Genomic DNA, 16,549 nt, shown 5'->3' with positions numbered 1-16,549 from the left:
AGGCTATCCACCGCTTTTAACCCTATTTGCAGAGGTTCATGCATGGATTTACATTCGATAATCCCAAGGGCTTTCGCTTCGACACATTTTCGTTCGACGTATTCGACCTGTAGTGCCCCCTTTCCATCAATAGGGACTCCCAATGCATCCACGACACGACCTGGCAAGGCCTTTCCCTAGAGGACATCCACAATAGATCCAGTCTGCTTGACCAAATCTCCTTTTATGGCAACGTTGTTACCAGATACGACGATACCTACATTCTCATTCTTAGGATTCAACGCTATTCCTTTCACACCGCTAGCAAATTTGACCATTTCCCCAGCTTGAATCTCGTTCAGTCCCTAGACACATGCAATCTCATCACCGACTGAGACCACTCGACCGATCTCAAACAACTCTATAGGATTGATGCTACCCCCAAACAGATTATTGTTGGTCATTTTTTTTTCTAATGGAGTAGTGAGTTCCATGTTTTGTATCTATTTTAGGGGAGGGGGCCGCGACACAGCACAAAAAATCTATCATTATTTTAAGGGATGAGCAAGATGCCTGCATGAACACTGGATAGTAGGAATCGGCATCACGGAGCCTAAAAAACAATAGAGGCAGAAGTGGCATCCTTTAGAATAGCCCTATTATTATATTATTCCTATAGAATAGTAGGGCCCTACAAAACTATAGGCGTGCAGCAGCACCATGATAATTCAGATTGTTCTAACTTCCTCCACTTAACCAGCACTAAATCCTACCTTCATTCATGATATAGAGGGATGGCCGACCATCTAATTGTCAACTTGTTGGGATCAACCATCCATCCTACACGCCCATTATAACAGTAGGGCCATGACCCGAGCTCCTTTGCATGCCATCCTTTCTTTGTTTCCTGTCCTCATTATAATAGTAGGGCAGTGCCCCATAGAAGAGTAGGGCCTTCTGTTCAATGGTTAGGTGTTGATAGCATGAGCTCGACATTTCCTCCCGTCCATCCTAAACCCCTTGTGGGTTGTAGCTCCACCGTATCCCTGATCAGATTTCGTTATCTCCACCCTACTATTCTATGGTGAACTTGCTTGGGTCTACTATAAAAGAGGGTGAACTATCTATAATAATTGATCGATGTTACCTGAACTACCCATTACAATAGTAGGGCAACTATTAGTTGTTATTTCGATGAGAACCATCCTCACGGCACTAGCGGTTGGCCTAACTAGTCCTATATAGTAGAGGGCCTCTACACGCACCAGCCTTACATAGGTTGGAGTGGGTGGGAGGCCCTTTACTATATAGGAGGCTCATTCATTAAGTATGGCTGAGGAGCTACCTCGTCCTATAGAATGGTAAGGCTCCCATCCAACAATATTACCACCCGGTGGGGGTGGTCCTTATTCTAGCAGGCGCCTGCTAGAATAAGGGTGCCAGTTGAGAATAATAGAATAATAGGGGTGAACAATCGAGGTAGGGTTGGGTGTAGGGGTTATCCCTCAGTCTAGGTTTTCACCATAAACTATTGGGGTCAGTTCAAGCTGAGTTTAAGCTTCCTTCCTACTAGCATTGGCACCCTTTAGAATAGTAGGGCAGGTGGTCACTGCTTTTTTTGGGGGGCTCTAAACTGCCTGCCAAGAAATAGAAAAGGCCATTGCCCATAGAATAGTAGGGCCCTTTATAATAGTAGGGATCTAATAATAGGCGTGGGCTTCCCCTACCCCCTAAAGGGTAGGGGCCCAACACCCTACCCGTGACCTATCCCCATATTCTAGGGAGCAGAGCGAATAATAATACCACCTGTGACCCACCATCACAGATATAGAGGCCCCACACGCAACTATTGAATTTTGCCACAACCAAAATAGTAATGATTTTATTTTAGAAAGCCAAACCTTTATTTATATATAGTTGTATGGGATTTTATCAATAAACATCTAAACGGCAGGAATGGGAGTGTGTGTTCTACCCCAGTGTGCACGGATAGGGCCCTGGAGAAGAACATATCACTCTGATCCATCCAGTCTGATCTACCTAACTCTCCTTGCCGAGGACCATGGAACCATCACATAAATGGGCACCACAATCGAATCAAGTATAAATTTTGGTATATTCATGCGGGGATCGAAGAGATTATGGCATATCACATTCACCAGGGAATGACTCGAAGTTGGATTTCCATCCTTCTATTTTTGTTCTTTTTCGTCGTTATGAAAGATATTTTCCTGTTTCCATCCTGCTCCATTGACAACAAGGGGGCTCCAAAGCCTTCTGATCCGGAGCATCAGCCTTCTTCAGAACTGGAGCCTTCTTCGAAGCCATTGCCACTAAAAACAGGGTTTCCCGATTTGTTTGATGGATAAAAATCAAGACACTTCAAGGGAAGATGAAGAGAAGGAGATTCCAATTATAATCGTGGTGGTGCCTATAGATGACAAATCCAATGACGAATCCGACTCGAAAGAATTGTCAAACTCAGATGGGGAGAAATAACAAACACTTATCACCAACCAATGCAATAACCCAATGGTCGACCATTAGGTTAAGCAAGGCCCCAATTCATCGGCCTTGAAGCGCCTTGCAGAAGAATGAGTCCCCAACCATCACCCGGTTGGGTATCTACGAAGGAGTATGGCATCTGACAGAAGAGAGATAGTACTAGCACGTAGAGAGCTTCGGGCGGCCATAGTCGGAACAGTGCGTGAGATTAATAGTAGGGGTTGTCGCCTTGCCCATAAAAGAACTGAGAATAGATCGCAGAGACAACCCCTGTTCACCAGAAGATTCCCTGAATACCTAAAAGGGGAATGATCATATGAAATGTTGAATATTTGACGAGATCCATTTCAAGAACATGCAACGGAGGGGAAATTCTAGAAAGGACTTGATTCTGAATTCGAAATCGATCACCAGAGCTATATAATGCAGAGGGCTTCTATTATATTATTCTATTGCTGGTGCATGCAGAGGGCCCCTACTACTCTATGGCTATTGCTGTAAGGAGGGTAATGATCTGTTTTAGGGGCTATTCTAAAGGCCCCTACTATTTATAAGGAAGGGCCTATGAATGCATGCACAGGTGCATGTAAAGGGTTGCTACTATATTGCAGGAGGGTTATTATCTATCTGCCAGGGAAGTGCCCATAGGGGGGTGGGTGATAAGGAATTCTAGAGGGAGGGCCGCCTTTAGGGCCGGCCCTACTATTCTAAGGCCTATAGATAGTAAGGGCCTTACCTTCATGGCCTCAAATTCGTCCCTCATGGGCATCGGCCCCTAAAATTCTATGGGCTGCACCCTACAGAATTTTAGGGCATGAAGCTACAATTCTCATGTACCTTCCCTATAGCCTATAGAAACAATGGGTAGGGAGGGCATGGCAATAAAATAATAGGCAATAATTTGAAGGGGGTTAAGGCCTATAGATAGTAAGGCAGCCCTTACCTTCCCTATAGCCTATAGAAACAATGGGTAGGGAGGGCATGGCAATAAAATAATAGGCAATAATCTAAAGGGGGGGTAAGGCCTATAGATAGTAAGGGCCATAACTCGACCCTATAGATAGTAGGCTCTTTGCGGCCAGTCTCTCTTCGTAATCATACTAGTCCATTTCGTTTCAGCAACTCCTCTCTCCTTGCCAAGAGGGAATCGGCAATAATCCCTACTATCTATAGGGCATACGGACAACGGGTTTTTTCAAGGACCAGGACGATTATCCCCCCTTTGCAATAGCAACCGAGTTTACGTCCATCCTTGGCCAGGTGCAGTTTCCTTTCTCTCCCTCACCTTGTAGCCATCACCCGGTAGAATCGGCGCAAGTGTGTCTGCACCTTGCCCCGAATTCTCAAAGTCGGACCCCCTGCCTGCAGGGAGCACCCTTTCCCGCATATCCATACAATACTCAAGTAGGCGGGTCATGTGAGGTACCCACTACCCGAAGTACCCCACGATCCCAAGACATAGATGGATGTCGGTTTGGGAATGCCATGCCCACACACAAGACTACCCTTCTTCCCGAGAGCCTTACGGAGGACTGCCCTAGGGGGTTTATTGCACAAGGCTCCTGTAAAGGGCTCCAACTCCCAGCGAATAGAAGGTGCTCAGCTCCACACAACATAGGGATTAGCATGCTTTCAAGAAGAATATGGAGTAGTAAAAGATTCAGCATGCGAGACATGGCAATCATGTGAAATTAGAAAATTGGATATTCCATAACATACTGTTTCCCATAACTTTCTATATTGGACCAGCCTGCTAGAAAGCAAATAGGGATTAGAATGTGGTCAATACAACAAAGAATGAGGAGATACCATCTGGACCCATGTACAAATTGATGTTCTCATGAGGAAGCCATCAAATGGTTCGCACGAATTGGAATTCGGCCATGGAGGAATCAGATTGCATCTGGAGAACAAGGGAGTACAAGAAAGTGAGGGGAGAGATGTACAGACCAATGAATCGTATCAATCATATTCTTGAGTTTGGAATGAAGAGAAGGATACTGCTCCCAGCACGAGACACGGAATCAAACCACTTAGATCGGAATAGCATTCACGAAATTGCCGTGACAGAAACATTGGGAGAATTCGTCGGCAACACAACAGCAGATGGGGCTCCGAACATGGTTCATCCATGAAAAAAACTCAGTAAGAGTCTATTGGCAGCCCCTACTATTCTAAAGGTTACTATAATTCTATTCTATTATTCCGCAAACCACAAATTGAATTCAACTGGACCCCGACTTCTTCCTGTAGCATAGCCCCTACTCTATTAGAACTTGTCCTTTCGCTAGAACAATTCTTCTTCGCCAAAAGCTTTTGGGGGAGCCCTACGGGCAGTTTTTGGAACATCTCTCCCAAGCCCTATTATTCTATGGGCAGCCCTACTATTCTATGGTCAGGTTGAGCTCTTCCCCACTCTTTTATACTTCTGCTTTTGTTCTCTCGTTTGGCCCTGAGATCAAAGTATTGTATGAGCTCAAGTCTATTGATATCTTGTCGAATTGGCCCTATGGGGCGTGTGTGCCGCTACCCATTTCCCATTCCCCAGTCTTTTATAGGGTAGGGTAGGGTAGGGCAAGGTTAGCCCTTCCCTTATCCCTTATAAATGTAGGGGTAGGGGATAGATTATTGTAGGGGTCGGGCCATAGAATTATAGGATGCATCCCACCCGCCCCCTTTTTCATTTTTGCATCGGGGATGAATTTTTCAATCAACTAGTGCGTGCAGGAGTGCCCTACTATTCTATTATTGAAAGATAGTTGACAGGCCTAGCCTATCCTACCCTATATTTTTAAGGGCTAAGGGCTAAGGGCAAAAGGCATATTCTATACTACACATGCTTGACAGCCCGCAACAGGGGTGGGGTAGGAAGGTTGGGTTGAGTGTATCACGTATTGAATTCGGCAACTATCTATTGATCTAGAATTGTTACATTAATGGTGTTTGTTGTCAATAATGGAAAAGAGAGTTGGCTGCCGCCCTAGCCCTATAATTTTTAGGTATGGTTAGGTATGGTATGGACTAGCCCTAGAATTTTATGGTATGGTCCTCCCCAGACCTAGAATTTTACGGTATGGGCTTAGCCCCCCCTAGAATTTTATAGGTATGGGCATATTATTGCAGATTATTGCTATGGGCCCTACTATAGATAGAAGGGGGGGACTGAACTATAGGAGAGATAGATTGTCAGAGAACTTGACCGATGGATGGAAAGAAGTTAGTTAGGACAGCAAAACAGAAAAACACTAGATATCTTAAACAGTGAGATCTCCTCGTTGACTATTATCTATTGCAAGTGTGGTAGGAGATCCTCCCTTCGCCTCCGAGAGCCTCCCTTCACCTCGATCTAAACTTCTTTTTTATGAGAGAGGGATGGATGGTCGTGAAAGTTGCCCTTTACTCTACTCTACTCTATAGTTGTTGCCTTAGTTTCATTAGGCACAGGAAGGATGCTTTGATTATGCAGACTGTTGAGGGAAGGATGCTTGGGGGTTTTCATGGGCAAGAGGGAACTTTAGCCCCAGAACTTGAACTAATCCCTATAGATAGTAGGGGCCAGGAGTCCTTCACTAAACCCCTTATATCTCCCACAATTAATCTAAGCCCAACTATAGTTTGATTCCTATAAAATAGGTTTTTTTATATAACTATAGTGTTGGTGCATGCAAAGGGCAACAACAATGGATAGGGCCCTTCCTCATTAAGGGCAACAAGCTTAATTGGACCGGGTGTTAGCTGTAACTATCAGTATTAGTAGTTGTTGGTTAGGGCTTGGACTGGTTTAGATGGTTGATTGCTTCGAAAGGTTGGTACCCCACAATGTTATGTATTGAATTTATGTTGTGCATATCTTTTATCCACGAGGACGAATCGAACCCAAATCCCTCAATTGTTCTAGTTGCGAGGATTCGAAGGGGGGGTGGGGCCCAAATGCTAAGAATCCACCACTAACCCATGCATGGACAAGGGAATCGAATACTCTACATGCACAAGTCCCCTATAGGCCTCAATAGGTGATCCATCGAAGACAGGGAGGGTTTTAGGTCAACTGAAGCAAGGGATTCATCTGTTTATTCCTTCCCCCCGCCTGGAAAACGACCATTGTGTGTCGGGAGGAGACAAGACCCACCTGATGAATCCATGGCAAATAAATAAGGATGTGGCAGGATCCAACCCTACTATTCTAAGGGCTTAAGCTCGAGAGGGCATCAAAAAGATTGTTTTATTGACTTTCAATCAAAGCGAATAAACATCTAGGTAAGGAGAGTTGTTGGATCCATAACTGGAGAGTTTGTATTCGATTGATTGCTAGCTCCATTTCTCTCACTCTGCATGCAGACGAAGCACTGGAATCCAGCAATACTTCTCTCATCTGGGTTTCCCCAGCTCCTTAGGATCGACATAGATACGGATCACCTAGAATTGCTATCTCCAAGGCCGGGGTAGCCTAAAATTACCTCACCCACCCCTTCATCACCCCTGGAGATAGGTGGAATGGGCACCAAGAAGTTGTATCAATATCTGTATCTAGGGGCGAGAGCCACTAACTATAGATAGATGTAGGTTCAATCAATTGCCCACCCATAAAAGGAGCGATCTACTGTCGTTTTGTTCGGAAGCAGCTACTGTGGTGTAGCCTAGGTAGTTACATAGCCAACTCCAGTCCTACCGTATCAGTCAATTTTCAGAACCATTAAGAATTGATTTAGTCATTTTCGCTCCAGATCCGTACCCAATTCCTAGTCCAAATTGAAAAATTAATCCCGTCGATGCTCTAAACCGTACTATTTTGAAGGACCACATGAACACCCCTGGCAAGCAATGGGTGCTATTATTCGGGTTACTTTGACTGGATAGACTTCCAGATCCGGGCTGCTGGTCCTATTGCTACTAGTGGATATGATGGGTATGGCTCTTGATCTAGATATCTGCGACTAGGCCTATAATTTTGCCATTAATTAGCCTGCATGCACTATGCCCCCCCTATAGAATGGTAGGGGCCCAACTATCTGCCCTGTTGGGCAACCTTGGCCCCTACTATTCTCAAGGTAGGGCCCCTACTATTTTAAGATACTGACTACGCGGGGCAACTGGGAGGGTGGGAAGAATAGTTCTCGAGAAACTAGCTGTTGGAAACTCTAGTTCTAATGCACCCTACCTCTGCATGCATGCCCCCAACTATTTGAAGAGTGGTGTCGATTCCCTATATAATGTGGGGTCCCCCATACCATACCTAACCTAAAATTATAGGGCTAGGGCTAGGGTAGGGGCCCCCATAAAATTCTAGGGGCCCACATAAAATGCCCATTTTGCCCATATCCATAAAATTTTAGGCTAGGGTAGGGGGCCCATGCGCCTAAAGAATAGAATAGGGCGGGGATAGTTGGCATGTTACCCCACACTATATAGGGAATCGAGATGCCTACAAAGGTCCCCATAGAATTGTAGGGTCTATAGTTGGGGCAGCAGGGAGCCTTACTATTCCCCCCTACATTTTAAGGACCCTACTATTCTAAGGTGGGTGGATGGATGAAGACATTGAAGGGAGGTATGGTTAACTAGGGTATAGGTCGGATACTGAGAAGAAGAAAATAGCCCATCGGCCCATGAAATAGATTATTGTGGGAGATATAGCAGCCCTACTATTCTATAGGTAGTTCAGGTCATTTAAGCCAGTTCGTCTCACCCATGGAGCTATTACCACCATCCAATAGACAACTTTACCTCGACGAAGGAGGAGACAAGGAGACAACTAGAAGAAGGGAGGGCATAAGATGTTGGGCTCAACTAGTTCAATCTAATCTAGCTTCCGCCCATAGAATAGGAGGTTGCTGAGCGGAAATAGCTGCTACGCTACGACCTATTGCCATCCTTTGTTAGCCTTCCGGGCGTCCCTAAAAAAGAAAATAGTGATTACCGGCCAACAACGCAATAAAAGATTGCCCTCCTTGATTATAGTTACTAGCCTGGGGGTCGGGGATGGAGTCGTCCTACCTATAGTTGCCTGTACGACCATATAATTTGAAAGTTCGTGATTGTGCATAAAAGCAAGGGATGGTTTCCCATGATGATGAATTGACAGGATAAACAAGATGTGTCGCACTGTAGAGGTGGTGAGGTCGAGAAAAGAGGCGGGCATTTATTTTATTTGGTTGGTTTTTCTTTCTTGATTGGCCAACAAGCCTACTCGGAGAAAGGAATTCATACAGTTTGGATGGAATTCCTCCCAATGATGTGACGTAATGATCAATGTGATGCACCTTCCATCTGGTGGTATGGGTTCAAATCCCATATGGTGCATCAGTAGGCCCCTACTATTATACAAGGCACCCTTTATAGTAGTAGGGCTCTGGACTCCTACATTGGGACGAGGATAGTTACATGCCAACCTTTTTGCATAAGGAGCAGTACATCCTCCTAGGGATAGAGCATAAATGGAGGATGTAGCCAGGAATTTTTCTCGCTTAGAACAACTTTGCATGGCCCTAGAACCTTAAAGGGCCCCTACAGGCACCCTACTATTCTAAAGGGAGGGACCCACGTCTTAAGGCTAGTGGGAAGTAAAGGTAGTATATTGGTGATTGTTGGAACAGGCAAGACAATCTTTATGTAGGCCTCTACTTCCCCCTAGGGGGGTATTAGGCTATACCCAAAGGGATCCTGGGGCAGTTAGTGGACATTGGTAAATCGGGGCGGAGGGGCAAATTGCATTTTAGAATGAGCTACAGGGATTTCTATGGCCCCCGAAAGATGCTTACATTACACGTTACCTCCCCCACACTAACTAGTTAGAGGCAGAGCCGGTGTGTTCTATCGGTAAGGCAGAAAGCAATGGGTGGTATAATCGTAGTGGCATTATCCCATGGTGCATCACTCATTCTAGCAGATTAGGTAGTCCTCATTATCCCAAGTAGTCCTCACCCACAGTTAGAGCAGCATGTTATAGCTGCCCACCGATAAGTAGTAATGTGGGATATTGGAACCATCTTGTTGGGTGTACTGTTATTGGTCACCCACTACCAGAGAATGCCTATAAAATGGTAGGGGTTGGGTGGGATAATGACACAGTGCCCATAGAATAGTAGGGGCCAAAAAATAGATAGGGCATCTTGCATTGGGTCGAGGCTCTATCTATTTTTAGGCCCCTACTATTCTATGGGCTAATATTATAGTATAAAGGGGTATTAGGTGTCCTGGTTGTGAAGATTGACATGATCGATCAATCTTGAATCACTCCCTCACCATAAAAGGGCCCTGCTCTGCTTTGTGCTTTACCGAATCTCACAACAAGAACTTTCTCCCACCTCTATAAAGGCTGATAAACTAGCAACCTCCTATCCTGTGATCTTCAAGCTAGGGTTGGCCAGCTACTAGCTCATATTAGGGAATTCCTTGGTTTAGCTCGTTACTTCCCTTTAGAATAGTGGGTTCGAGGGAATGTTGGATATACAAGCTAACCCTTTCTACTAGTCTATCCGTTGAATGAAGGTTGGGCCTATCTAGGCAGATACTGACGGCATTCGTAAACAGAGTCTACACTCCCTCCCTTTACATTAGGCCCACACCAAATAATCCACAGTAGTGGTTGGCGCCCAAACATCCACTTCTGTGATTGTCCATGGATCCCATAGCCCATAAATTCTAGGGTAGGGCCCAATCGTGCAATGGGTCCCCTCTCCGTTCCCAAATCACGCAAGGCCCTAACCTAGGGAAATTTGAGGTTTGCAAGTGATTTTGTTCTTTCTAAGTAAGAAAAAGAGTTGACTATCTCTATCTCTTATATACGAATCAATCATCTAGAACCCGTTGACCAAGTTACAAAAGCAAGTTCCAAGTGAGCAGGGACAATAGTAGCAGAGTGAAAGGTAGTGCCAATCGCAAATTGATACCCAGTAGTAGTCCCAGCTTTCCTCCTCCATTCAATTCCCCCATAGCCCATAAAATTTTAGGTAGGGCCCTTTTAGATAGTAGGGATCACTCAATTCCAGTCCCATAGCCTGTTTACCTTATCGACCCAACAGCAGAGACAAAGGCAATTTAGTATAGGTAGCACCCATAGCAGAGGCTTAAGTGGATATATGGGTAGAGCCTCTAGACCCTATGCCAGATCCTTGCCCAACATCCCTCCTAGTTTAATAACCCGTCGATTCATTTGCCCGAGCAGATTCAGTGCTTGTTGTTTACCTTGACTCAGTTGTTCCAATCGAGGAAGCACCAATTATGCAGAGTTGGTCCACCACCAATAATAGGGTGGGGCATAGCCATTATTTGGGCAAGATAGCCCCTACTATTCTATGGGAGTGAAAGTAAGCTGGGTGGGGGGGAAAGGGTGGTAGCAAAGGCAAGAGCAAAGCCAGCAGTGGACTGGAGTGACCTTTCACCAGTTAACCGAGCATCCATTTAAGCCCCTACTATTTTATGGGACCTACTATTTATATGGGCATTCATTATATACAGGTATATGGATTGGTTAAGATATTGATAGCTTCTTCGAGTTTGAGCAGCATTTATTTAACCAGTTAGAAAGACATCATCCGTAGCTATGGTTGGAGGAGAGGCAGTAACGGAAGCAGCACCAATAATGGGGCAACTATAGAAAGAGGGGTCGGGGGGTGTTCATGGGGCCTTGGGTGGGAATAGATTTTGTAGGGTTTATTATAGACCATAGATGGATGACTATCAGATTGATCTGTCTATCAAGATTGAACCTGCTGCCCTAAAATTCTATGGGACCCCGACTCACTCTCAGCCTATAATAGTTCTAAAGGTGAATGGCTGCTTGGAGAAATATGCATCATAACCTCTCCATATGGAGTGGGAGTGCCCTACTATTATAAAGGGCCCTACCCCTACAATAATATAGAAGGGGCCCCTACCCCTACTATTATAAAGGGTAAAGGGTAAAGGGTAAAAGGGTCCAGATCAGATTCAGATCCACGCACGCTTTGGGCTGGGCTATATAGAAAGCATGCAGGGGCGACTATATCTGCACCCTGTATATAGTGTAGATATGGCAACAGGACGATATAATAGTAGATCTTGACCATCGGATCATCGGCTATGATGAAATTATATATATTAATTTCTCCCATAAAACAATAAACATATATCTCAAATATAATGAACACATATATAAATTATATCTCATATATAATTATATATAAGTTTATCCGACTGACGCTATTAAACCTCAACTCTTGGGAAGGACAATAGTCTTCTTGAATGGCAATGTCCAAAGACTCCAAACCTTCTCAATAAAGCTCCCTTCGGTCATCTATAAGATCTGATTTTCTAGGTAATACTTAAGATGTTCTATTCCTGCCCTTCAAAAGATATTAAATACAAGCACACATTTCTTTTTCAGATAAGTAAATACAAGCACACATTTCAGACCATTTCAGGCCTTAACAAGGATGCTACTCTTCTTGAATGGCCTGAAGCAATGGCCAAACCTTCTCAAAAAAGCTGCCCTCTGTCATCTCTATAAGATCTAATTTTTCCCTGGCTTTCAAAAGATATAAAATAAATAAGTTTCAGATTTGGAATTCTTCTAGGTTTTTTCAGTTCCAGATTTTAAATTGCACAAGTCTTATGTTTTTACAACAGTTTCAAGCATTCAAGTAGTTCCAGTTTCATGTTTTTCAGCTATTAGGATTCTAGTCCAAAATTCCGGTTTCTTTAATGCAGATTTCTTTCATTTTTCAGACTCAGATTCATAAGGCTTACGAGTAGAACTACTAATGCAGTTTTCTGACTCAGGGCATAGCATTTTTACCATATGCAATTCTATGTTGAACTTTGTCAATATTTCAGGTTGTAAATTCATTTTCAATTTAAATATCTAAATAAAAATGTCTAGAAATAACTTAATACAAGCATACCAATTTCAAATTCACGATCAAGTCGTCCAGGTCGCCTCAAAGCGGGATCAATACATTCAGGACGATTTGTTGCTGCAATCACGAGAATCCTATGATTTTTATCTACTCCATCTATCAAAGCCAACAGTGCTGCCACCATTCGCTGGGAGAGGCCTTCACTTCCATCGTTGCGTGCTGGGGCAATTGCATCCAGTTCATCTATAAAAACCTTTAAAAGGTGGTGTTATCTTGTGTGTAGTATATAGCATGAAAAAAATGAAAATCCCAAAGATTAAAAGGGTAAATAAGAGTCCAGCAATCAGATACCCATAAAACAATAACTCACTTGTGAATGGTCTTAAAATGTGATGATATTAGTGCTTAATGCTTTTGTAATATAGATCACACGTCATACACGATATTGCTATCTGTCTAATATAAAATGAATAGACAGCTATGGAATCTAAACAGATGGAAACATGTTGAGTTAGTATCTACAAATAGAAATCTTCTTATCTCTGATGATATGCTGAGAAGATATCTGGACAGTGTGTTTGCTTCTTGTTCTTATTTGGTCCTGGTTCAATAGCTACTTATTCTCTGCACCATTTTTCATTAAGGTTCAGCTGTGCTCGAACTATGAAAGCTGTTCCTGTCTTTTGTTCTTGGCTCTTAATATTGTAATGACTTCCTATTGCTTCCTTGCATTCAAAGAGTATATTTTTCCATCCATATGCAATGACATGGTATTGCAAACAGCTGGCAGAGTTTATTGTTATCTAGAGTAAATGTTGTGCTGATGACTCATTTTCTGGAGTCGTCGTTTTTGTCTTGGCCACCGTCGATTATTTATTAGTTTCGACTCTTCATTATCGCCGGACCTCTTGTATTCTTTATTATGTTTGAGCTGGTGATTCTTTTACAGTATCAGTTTAGTGAGCTGCTGCTTTCAAGTTTTGAGTGAGTGATGTTATGAAGCGTTTTAATATACTCATTGTAGGACCTTTCACTATTGATTATGCAGCGATTATGATGATTATGGTAAGATTCTCAGGAGTGAAGCATATTTTTCCTGTGATACTGTGTTTCCTCGTGTTCTGGGAAATCAAGTGTCATCAGATAATCAGAATTTTGGACAAAATTAGGTGACTTGTGAATCATCAGTGCAGTATGTCATTTTGTAATCAGTCTACTTCATTTGATATTCTCAGATTCTTGCAAAGAATTATTAATTGATTAGTCTTGAAGACTTCAATCATAAGCAGAAATTTTGTAATTGTTTTGAGATTCTAAATAAAGAGTTCATCTTTTGTGGGCTGGGTTGTTTCCCTCAAGCAAGAGGATTTTTCCCAGGTTAACCGTGCAGTGTTATCTGTTATCTGTGTGTTCTTGATTTTCTTTGTTGCATTTTTACATTCTGGTTCAATTGCATCTGAGATAGGTCCTCACTTCCATCCTTGCGTGTTGGGGCAACTGCATCCAGTTCATCTGTAAAAACCTTTAAAAGGTTCTGTTGTGTGTACTGTATAGCACGAAATAAATGAAAATACCAAAGATTAAAAGGATATATAAGAGTCCAGCATTCAGATACCCATAAAACAATAACTAACTTGTGAAAGGTTTTAAAATGTGATGATATTAGAGCTTAATGCTTTTGTAATATGGATCACATGTCATACACAATATTGCTATCTGTCGGGGGAATGAAGATGGTGATGGAGCTGTGTGCTGCGACCCGGACGGCTAGGGTATGCATGCCCTAGCCCGCTTTGCCTTGGCGTCTTCTGTTGCTGCTCACGGGCTGTGTGGCATCCCTGCTGCTGGCTGTTGCTGGTTGCCGGTGCATGGAGTGTGGGGAGGTGAGACTGTGGGGGGATGGGTGGGGATTTTAGTGGAAGCTTGAAGTTCGGGGACGGCTGGGGCTGAACTTGGGTGTGGGGCTGCTGCACTTTGAGTGGTGCGTGGTGCATGATTGTGTGTTGTTGACTGAAGCTAAGGGGCTTTCAGATTTTGGTGATAGGTATTTTTGGGTTTTGGTCATGGGGCAACCAGAGATCCCCTCGTCTCAGCCTGTATCTGCAGATATGGAAATGGCTGAATCCTCTATGCTGATGCCAAATGGGGGCCAAGGGCCAAGCTGAGAATCCTCCAACGGGGGTTGATGCTTCATCTTCGAAGGGTATTTTGCGAATCAAAAAGGTCAATGGGTGTCTAGAGAGATCAAATGATCGATTAGTATTGGTTGTTCAACCTGAGCAGATTTCGAAGGATGTAGAATACTGGAGCAAGCATGCACTCATTTGTAAGTTTTTGGGCCTTCGTCTCTCTCTTCCTATGTTGCAATCATGGGCTCATCGGATTTGGAATCCTAAGGGGGACATGGAGATTCTCTTGGGTGCAAATAACTATTTTCAGGTAAATTTTTCGAATATGACAAACAGGAATAAGATGTTTGAAGGTAATCCATATTTCTTTAACCAAGTAGGTCTCTTTATCAAACCTTGGCACATAGGATTTAATTTTGCTGAGGAGATCCCCTCTCGGGTACCAATGTGGGTTTGTCTACCAAGGCTACCTCTGGAATTTTGGAGAGGATATTCTCCACTCGATTTCGCTATTGCTTGGGAAACCTGTAGGTTCGGCTACATAGACTCAAGATCGTAAGGTAATCTCTTATGCACGGATTTGTGTTGAGGTTGATCTTAATAATCTGCTGCCAAACTCTATGGAAATCTGCTTGGGCTCTACCTCATGGATTCAAAAATTGGACTATGAAACCCTACCTTTTAGATGCCAGATATGTCATGATTGTGGGCACTTACAACGTAAATGCCCCCGGAATAATTTCTCTCATCCATTGGTTTCTGCTTCTTCGGCCCCCAAGGATGATAAGGGCAAGGCCCCTATGTCAAAGGGATTTGCAAACAAGGAGGGATTTGTCCCAATTAAGCCTCGCAATAAAGGGAAAGGAAAGAAGAGAACTTGGATGGACAGAGAAAATGATGCCACTTTTAACAAGTTTAATGTTCTAAATTTTAAATTGATGATAGCTGTTGAAAACAATTTATTTTTGATCATGTGAACAAGTTAGTTAATTTTAGCCGTTGAATCGATTTATTTCTTTTCCTGATCATGTTAAAATGAGTTAGTTAATTATAGCCGTTATATCAATTTACTTCTTCCTGATCATGTGAAAATGAGTTAGTTAATTATAGCCGTTGTATCAATTTACTTCTTCCTGATCATGTGAAAATGAGTTAGTTAATTATAGCCGTTGTATCAATTTACTTCTTCCTGATCATGTGAAAATGAGTTAGTTAATTATAGCCGTTGTATCAATCATGAGAAAGTGAGTGAGTTAATCATAGCCGTATCAATTTAATTCTTTCTGATCATGTGAAATGAGTTAGTTGAAGTACATGTATGATGATGAGATATTTTCATGAAGATGAGAAGAAAGTTAGTTATTCTGACAATGATGAAAATCTAAACGGTCACTAGATGATTTTGAATTAACAATTTATAAATCTTGAATTGATGTCTTGCCGAGAATGTTGTTTTGATTGATTGCAGGAAGAAGACTGAAGAGAGAGGGGAAGCATTGCTAAACGGAGTCACTAGAAGGGGATGGTCGAATAGCCCAATCATCAGACCGATAGGTTTGTCCTAAAAGCTATCTTGGCAAGATTACTAGGACTTGACAACATATTACATGGTGGAACGGCATGAGCTGTAAAGGGAACATTAAAATAAATAGTATAAAATAAACATAAATTCTTACCTTTAAAAGAATTATCAAATATTATTATTATTTAATTATTATTAAACATTCTCTAATATGAACACATGTAAATAAAAATAAGGTGACACCAATACATTATAAATCATAATCTAATGGTGCCACCTTATCAATACGTAAACATGAACATAGTAAAGAATATATAATGATAATAAAATAACAATAACCCTTTAACTTTTGATTTTTCTTCTTTTCTTTCCCTCCTTCCTTCTTTTCTTTTTATATCGATTTGAAAGATATTCAAAGGGGTTCTTGTAACTATTGGGAAGCCGATGAGTTAAACTAACTTTATATTAGAGTCTCATGAGTAATCAACTCATACACCATTTCCTCTTTGTTTTCGATGAATCCCGGCTCACATCCTTGAAGGAGAAAAAAACTGCAAAGTATTTCCGATTGCTATTTT

The 16,549-nt window shown here is 42.5% G+C and overlaps 1 protein-coding gene across 2 annotated transcripts in view; it reads right to left on the bottom strand.

The window, feature by feature from the left end:
• The window catches only part of CIP111 (Cam interacting protein 111), a 104,229-nt gene that overhangs the window by 55,937 nt on the left and 31,743 nt on the right, over nt 1–16,549 (bottom strand). For both annotated transcript variants that reach the window (XM_089790337.1, XM_089790336.1), the window contains exon 6: nt 12,366–12,573. In XM_089790337.1, the coding sequence (XP_089646463.1) occupies nt 12,366–12,573 (208 nt within the window). The remainder of the gene's footprint in view (nt 1–12,365; nt 12,574–16,549) is intronic.

This window comes from Cupressus sempervirens, chromosome 1 (genome assembly GCF_028749045.1).
Source record: "Cupressus sempervirens isolate cs-2001-9-10 chromosome 1, ASM2874904v1, whole genome shotgun sequence".
NCBI lineage: Eukaryota > Viridiplantae > Streptophyta > Pinopsida > Cupressales > Cupressaceae > Cupressus > Cupressus sempervirens.
The sequence above is the reverse complement of the archived record's forward strand: the minus strand, read 5'-3'. Positions and strand labels throughout refer to the sequence as shown.